Source organism: Mesoplodon mirus, assembly GCF_964341445.2.
Source record: "Mesoplodon mirus genome assembly, chromosome: 13".
Classification (NCBI taxonomy): domain Eukaryota; kingdom Metazoa; phylum Chordata; class Mammalia; order Artiodactyla; family Ziphiidae; genus Mesoplodon; species Mesoplodon mirus.
In genome coordinates this window covers 40,585,433-40,593,794 of record NC_138989.1, presented here as the reverse complement: position 1 = coordinate 40,593,794, position 8,362 = coordinate 40,585,433, and the positions used below count along the sequence as shown (strand labels likewise).

Below are 8,362 nucleotides of genomic sequence, written 5' to 3'. Positions count from 1 at the left end.
GATCCTATGTATGGTGACTTCTGGAATGAGAGACACATACCCTTGTGTCACCTAACCAACCTTGATGGATCTTGAACACCACTTAGATGTTATGTACTGTGCGGAATACCTGTTACTCAGAAGGCAAGCCTGTACTCTTTCCACATTTCTGCAATGACTGTTCTGTTCAAGTTGCTCTGAAATGCAAACTGTTACAGTGAAAACATCTAACAAAACATTTTCAAACCACTATGTGCTGCTTTGATTTCTACAACTCCTAGTGATTTGATGTGGCTTTACAATCTTCTTGTCCTTATGTTCATCTCTTTCAGTCACTAGGGATCTAACTAAATTGCAAATCTACTTTGTTCTCCATTGCTCCCTGCCCCTCCCCCCTTCAAATCCTTACTCTATAGAAGTCCAAGGATCATGCTGTGACCTCTGTGTAACTATCTCATCTTACCATTTGGTTTCCACTTGACTTTCTAGAGACCTGGCCTGAAAACACATGCTACCTGTCACCTCTGTGCCTTTGCTCATCAGGTCCAAGGCCTGAGACATCCTTCCAGCCATCACTTTAACTTGACTGCATCCTTCTCCTCCTTTAAAACTCAGCTCAGGAATCTCCTACTTTAGAAAACCAATGGGTTAGAAGCATTTTTTTCAGTGGCCCCATAATATGCATAACCTTGCCATATGTTTAACTCTTCTCCCAGATTTACTAAATACTTACCAAAAGATGATAACCTAGGGCAATGTCTCTCTAATGTAGACCACCTGCATTAGAATTAGCCAAGGAGCCCGTTAAAAATATCTTCCTAAGCCCTACCTAGAGCCTACTGAATCAGAATCTCAGAGTAGGGATAATTTGTAAAACTAAAACTTGAGAACCACTAGCCTAAGGGAGGAGAAAGTAAGTGTAATCCAGAGTTCAGCTACGTTACAAGTGTGTTGCTTCTATTGAATACCCCAGTCAACTAGGAAATAGAGCTCAGCTCCCTTGCTAGTTTTCACATGTTAGCCAATTGTGTGATTTTTGCTCACTTTAACTGAAGAGGCACATTTTTTATGGACCAACTTTCCATTCTCTTGCTCCCCCCTCCCCTGCCCTTTTCTTTCTGTATTTCCTCTTGCTAGCTTCAAGTCCCCTCCCTCTACTATGTATCTTGTTGGAAGGATCTGGGCTTAACAAGATTTTTTTCCACAAAATATACAGGAAGGGAGGGAGGGAGGGAGGGAGGGAAAGAGAGAGAAAGAAATACCAAACACTACATTATGACTGTGTGACCATATATCTTCATAGGTAAAGGAGCCATACTTGAATACTTGCCACCACAATCTGCTTAAGGAAGCAATCGACTAGGAAAGTTTACATGGCAAAGGCATATATGTATGCACACACACACACGCACGTGTGTGTGTATTTTAAAAATCATGTATGCATTGTCCTTTGAGTTGGCAGAAAGATAAAAGTGCAAATTCTCTAAATAATTGACTTATACAATACGAGACAATAAATATTCTGATTTTTGGTGACATCTGAAAATAATAACTCTTTACTCAAATACTTAGCTATCATGTGCTGAAATCAAAAAGATACCTAACCCAGTAAAAGTAAAATCTTAAACACATTAATCACAAAGATGCATATTACATGATTAGTACTAGACCATGCCTCAAAGTGCATCAAACTATAAATGTGTTCCGAGTACATAAAATATACATTAGAGATTTCTCTCATCATAGGCACAATCTAATACAAAAATATATCTGACACTTATAAATTAGAAGATCCATTTGACAGCCTCCAAAACAGGAAAAGGGGAAGAAGTGATGCCAACATAAAAAAGCACATATAGATGCAAATAGTTCTGCTTATACGATTATTTTCTTCATCAGCGAGGGGTAAAGAGCAATTTACACCAAACTAGGTTTCCAGGCAGATCACAGTAACTCACAGGTTGGATAAGTCACAGCACGAAGGCCAGAACCGTTATGAATTACTCAACTAAAAAAAATGTACTCAGATTTCAGTGACTCTAACAGTACAGTGTACTCACAGCGTGGTTTTGTTATTTTAGAGTCTTCAGAACCACTGTCTACCCCTTCTCCGTGCTTTATCACCAGGTTCCCAGATAAACCACAGGGGCTATCCTGCATCAAACCTAGAAGAGACAGTTTATAAATGCACCTGTCCTATAAACATACTATTAACAAAGACTTACTGGATGGTGTTCTAATGGTGTGTGTTCAGTTAAGTGAACTGAACACAAACTTATTTGAAATCCTGAAATCTCTCTGGAGAAATAAAAGTTTTTAAAGCAGTTAATATAGGAATTTTTTTTAATTCTAAAGTATGGGGCCTTATGTAAACTCTCAATACTGAAAAATAGTTCAAACAACATTTGAACTGAAAATTCAATTAAGTATGAACTCTGGAGCAAAAACTTCATGATTCTAAATGTTCCACAATCATAACTGAGAAGTTTGCCACATATACTATAGCCAAAAAGACAACAAAATGGCAAGAGCCATATTTTAAAGATTCATAACATTCTTCCCTTCAGCCTTGATGAAACCAGGTATCTAACATTTTTAGACATAAATGTTTCCTTTCAGAAGGCATCTATTGATACCTGACTTCTGGATCTTCCCGTTCATGAAAGTAGGATAGAAATATTTTCTCTCTGGCTAGCATCTAAAATCCCTGCAGCAGTCAGGCTAGAAAAAAAGTCAATTGTTAATAAGCATTTTGGAAGTGAGAAAACATGAAGATAGATTAGCCAAAATCAGTGAGGAACAATCATTTCTTTTGAAGAAATTATTATTCCCTCAATACCAGATGAAGTAGATTAAAGCTGCCAACATTCGAGCTGCTCCTTCCATGTCTGTTTTGAAGAGAAATATTTTAAAGTACTGACGTCGCATGAGATCATACTTCAGCTAAAAGGATATGTAAATAAATGACACCCCAAGATGATATTCTTTACTGCAACATAAATTTTAAGAAATATCTAACCTTAAGATTTGAGCCAGGTTAGTCACACAATTATGACAGAAATTCTTAAGTGACTGAGGTATTTAGAGTCTTCAAAACCACAGGTGCGCAGTACTGAACAAAGAGGTAAATTAGGTGACAATAAAAATTAGCAACGAAGGATTAAAAAATAACTTTGAACTCTATTTACAATATCAATAACCTGAGCTAAGGGGAAAATGATTAAATCCTGGCAATAGATAGTCCAGTGAATCCTTCATCAGCAAATATTCTGAGGCAAAAGAATCTATGTTCATTCAAGAATAACCTTTTCAAGTAATATGTTGCAAGATTTCCAAAAATTGGTAATTAGACAATTTATCATAAAGAAAAGGAAACACCAAAAATGTAGGTATTATTTATCCAGTCTATAGACTAGGTCTTCTAATAAATTAGCAAAATAGCTATACTTTCGGTTGTAAAACTATCTTCTGTTTGCTTTCACTTGATTGGCTGTCAAAGGAATAAAAGTGTCTGACCTTTGAAACATTTTTGTAGACAATCTGGAGAGAAGGATGACAACTTCAGCTGAAGAGTATTTATTTTTTAATAAGAAAACATGGAATCCTGGTTATTAACATATATATATATTTTTACAATGAAAGAATATTCGGTCTGTGGTTAGGAGACTTGCATTCTATTCATTACTCCATAATAACAGGAATAATTAATTGCGATAAGTCAATTAGCCTTTTTTGTGCCTGAGTTTCATTGTCTGGACAATGGAGACATCTGTGCTATGTCATTCTCAGAAATAGTTTGAGGATAAAGTGAAACAACTAGCACTTTTTTTTTTTCAAAACACAATATAAGTGCTATGTCGTGATACTGTTAATAATTTTACAGGTACCTCTTAGTGTTACCCAGTCAGATGTGTGCTTCAAGGAGGCATTCCTACAAGATTGCAGGTTGAATATTTAGTTGAATTTTATTTAAAAAATAATAAATCACAAAACTAAAATGTTTGAACAAGGTCACTTAACCCTCTCCCCAGGTGCTTAGTTATTATTACTATTATCATCGTCATTATTAATTTTTAGCTATGTGTTTAAAAGAGGAGATCTTTAATACATCAACCTAACTGAGAAAATGTGTCCCAGGCCCAGATGGTTTTCAGAAGAAAAGCTGATCTTCATAAGAGCTGTGTCCTCTACTTTTAAAGTGCAGAACCTGTGTGGGGAGGGACGGAGCGGGAACTTCGGGTCTGTCACTGAGGAACCAACTCCCTCATCGAAGCCAGAGCAGCGTGGATGCGGACGTGCAATCTGTTCTCAAAGTCATAGCCAGAGAAATCCTCCTGCAAGACAAGAGAAAGAGAGTATTAGCTAAGCTGTCTGTAATACTACAGTATTAATCACACCAAGCTTTGTACTGCCCAAAGTAAAATTCCTTACACTCCTAACAAAGGTTTCGCGTTCACTTGATTTTTCTTATTTCCCAAACCTCAAACTTTGTGTCCGTTTTTAAAATGTCAACTGAGCATTGTTAATGCTGTCTTTGGAAAATTTCCCTCATGTTATTCCTGGGACAGTAGTCTTAAGCTGGGCTCATTGGAAGTTGCTGTTAGAACTTCTTAACTCAAGAACACAGTTATGAAATCAACAGTTATTTTCCCACTCAAATGAGAAGAGTTTTTATAAAGCAGGATGAGCAATTTCATAGGAGCTTCATGTGTAATTTCACTTAAAAATCAACTGCTCACTGATTCAGGTATCAGTTTCCCCTCCAGAAATACCAACCAGGACAATCATTTCACAAAATTTCTTGAATTCAGACTCCAGAGTACACTACAGAGGATAAGAAGGGTCACTGGAAAGAGAGAGACTGAGCATTTTAGGCATTTTTACCTTTGCCTGAAGAAGGAGACTTCTGCCTCTTCCTACAGTCTATGAATGTAAGAAAAGCACATTATCTCTTAACATCTATATTTATATACACTCAAGCAGAAAACGTTATAATAGGAAGATACATTAATTCAAAAAATTCACAGTGGCATAGAGGGGAGTCAAGTGCTCATCCAAGCATACTGACTCCATTTTTCTTTAATATAATGCTGTTTACATGTTTACATTAAGGCATTACTTGATAATTTTTCATAATCATCATTATTATTTTATAAAGGGCTGTCATATTTTAGAAGAGTATAATAGTTTAAGATCTTACTAAAAAACCCAAAATTGATGACAATTTAAGTTTATTTGAAGTAAGTTTTTTTGAAGGCATTACTGATTGAGAATATCAACTTCATTTTTCAAGAGACAGACCAGTCTTCTTGTAGTTTATGTATATATTTTAAGGCTGCATTAAGAGTAAAAATTTCCTTAAAGAATATGGTGTTAGAAGTTTCTACCAAAATTCATAAAAATTACATTTTCTATTTTGGTAAAATTAGAATTTCAAATGAAAAGAGTTACCAATTAAAAGTCTATCTTTGGCAAGATAAGCTACATATTTAAGGATTAGGCTAGAATATTTCTGTTGATTTAGCTCAACTTTTAAAAAGTCCATATATTTGAAGGCTGACTTGAATTTACTGAAAATTAGAATTTTATACAGTCAATAGTATGTAATTGAGCTTCTAAAAGAAGGTACCAAGCAAATCCAGCATTATTAAAATTCACTTTTTAAAAAACTGCCCCACTGTGCTTAAATATGCATCTTAATGATGACCATCAAACTTACAAGGTATTCTAAAAATTTTTAAATAATCCTACACACCATCCTCATTTATTCTCACTACAATCATTATTAAATTGGCAAGGGAGGTATTTTTTATCCTGTTTTACAGATTAGGAAGAAGGTATGTGGTTAAATAACTTAACCACATCATACACTAAATAAATGGTGGAGCTAGAATCACAATGCCATTCTGTACTCTGAATAAACCACATTGCATCATACCATACCACTCTAGAAAAGGCAATGATTTTGCCCCAAATGAATTTTTGTCCCCAAAGTTACATTTATCATTCTAATTCCAGGGAAGAGATTACCTCCTTAAACACAGTGAGATAGGATTAATAGCTTCTTGGATTCATCCTATGTGAAATCAAGGAAAACAAAACAAAAAAACACTATGTTCAATCAACTTACTTTAAATGAAGGATGTTTTGTGCCTGTTCACTTGCACAGTTTTGCTGATGAACATAATTTAAGAAAATAGATAAGATCTTACCTCTGGCTTGTCTAACAGAAGACAGCCAAGTTCATAGCAAGCATATGGCTGAACATATAAGTTATTCTGACGACACAACTCATCTTTAACAGCTCGCTGAAAGAACTGAAAGTAATACGAATATTTTTGGAATTAATTCATTTCTCTACTTAGGCTCATTTTCCTACTCAAGTCTCATCACATCTTTAGGAGGATGTGTATTCTGTATCAGATTTTCTCCTTTTCTGCATCTTTGTTCCTTCCCATTTATTCTCATCCATATCTTATAAGTCCTTTACATACCTGTCTGGTGAACTTGCGCCAGTATATGTTACCCATCCGTCAGCCCAATTTGTGCTACTTATTTTCCTAGTTGACACACCAGCCTCTACTGATTTTATTGCAGAGAACATCTTTATCTGCATCTCCAAATCTGAACATTCCATTTTAATATTTAAGACAGAAAGTAAACAAGCCAAGAACCATCTCTTGACAGGTGTCTTGACTGTATCTTACTGATACTTAAGCATATGATCTAAAATAAGCTATTTGGAGCTGTGTAATAACTATTATACCCCACACTGAAAATTAATTTAAAATTATAATACAAGTGTATCAACACCCTAAGATTTAAAAGCCAAAGTCTCTTACTACAGTACATGAACTCTCTCAAAGAATAATCAAAATAACACCTGGATGTATGTAAAAGAAAAAAGAAAAAAAACAACCAAACAAAAAACTCAGAAAACTCCCTCCAACTACATTTGAAGATAATGAATGGTTCTTTTTCATACAATATATTCACAGAATATCTTAAGGTAACAACTTTCTAGACCTCACCTCAGTAATGCATCAATAATCTGCAGTTATAGAGGGAGGAAAAGTGGACACAGGCTGACATGCCTGATCATGTTTGTATTTACCGAGCTAGGAGGCTTCACTCTGCTCCTTCAAAACTGTGTGCCTCCTCATTTCTTCCTCCTCCAATTGAGGCTGTCATCTTTGATAAACAGCTAGTGCCAGAAAAGAAGCCCATAGGTGAAGATGTATTCTAAGGCTCTGAAGTCACATTAAAAACTAGTATGAACCATCATCAACTTCTGGCATCTGAGAAGATGACCTTAATCAAATAAAGTGGATGAAACTCACACTGCAGTGGGAGACTGGCTTTATGTAATGCTTTCTCCTTTTTCTTATTCACAAGCGTATATGTAGGTTTTCACAGTTTAGTTTCCTTAGCCATGACACCACATGAACAGTTTACCTGGACAGCATCTTCTGAGTTCCCTAGACATTTGTGTATGGCACCAAGAAACAAATACTTTAATCCAACGACAGATGAATCATCCACTTCATGGCAAGCTTAAAGAGAAGCGAAAACAGCAGGAAGGAAATATGTTCACTTAATTCCTTAAATATCATCAAGAGTTAAGCATTTCATTGTTTAGCAACGTATTCAAGTTCAAACTGAGGTTTCCTTTCCTCATCCATTAGTGAGTATCCTTAGTCAAAAAAAGACAAAGAGGGGCCTCCCTGGTGGCGCAGTGGTTGAGAGTCCACCTGCCGATGCAGGGGATACGGGTTCGTGCCCCGGTCTGGGAGGATCCCATATGCCGCGGAGCGGCTGGGCCCGTGAGCCATGGCCGCTGGGCCTGCGCATCCGGAGCCTGTGCTCCGCAACGGGAGAGGCCACAACAGTGAGAGGCCCGCATACCGCAAAAAAAAAAAAAAAAAAAAAAAAAAAAAGACAAAGATATCACACTTCATGGGGCCAAGAAGACTCAAAATTGCATCATATTATTACTAGGTCAAAGAAGCCAATCTGAAAAGGCTAAATACTGTACGACTCCAACTACATGACATTCTGGAAAAGGCAAAACTGTGGTGAGTTGCCAGAGGTCTGGAAGGTAGAGCACAGGGGGTTTTCAGGCCAGTGAAACTATTCTGTATCATACTATCTATAAGAGTGGATACATGTCATGATACATCTGTCAAATCCCATAGAATGTACGAAACAAAGCATACACTCTAATGTAAATTACGGACTTCGGGTGATAATGCTGTGCCAGTGTTGGTTCATCAGTTGTAACAAACGCACCGCAACAGGGGGGATGTTAATGGTTGGAGAGCCTGTGTGGGTACACATGGCCGGGGGGAGGTTTGAGGTGTGTAGGAACTCTCTGTCCTTTCTG

General features: G+C 36.6%; 1 protein-coding gene across 2 annotated transcripts in view; it reads right to left on the bottom strand.

Moving 5' to 3' along the window:
* Positions 1 to 3,545: 3,545 nt before the first annotated feature.
* TTC39C (tetratricopeptide repeat domain 39C) overlaps positions 3,546 to 8,362 on the bottom strand; it is a 105,444-nt gene continuing 100,627 nt past the window's right edge. For both annotated transcript variants that reach the window (XM_082640445.1, XM_082640446.1), the window contains 4 exons: positions 7,435 to 7,532; positions 6,192 to 6,296; positions 4,864 to 4,902; positions 3,546 to 4,313 (listed from right to left, as the gene is read on the bottom strand). In XM_082640445.1, coding sequence (XP_082496571.1) covers positions 4,224 to 4,313; positions 4,864 to 4,902; positions 6,192 to 6,296; positions 7,435 to 7,532 — 332 coding nt within the window. In that variant the 3' untranslated portion in view covers positions 3,546 to 4,223. The remainder of the gene's footprint in view (positions 4,314 to 4,863; positions 4,903 to 6,191; positions 6,297 to 7,434; positions 7,533 to 8,362) is intronic.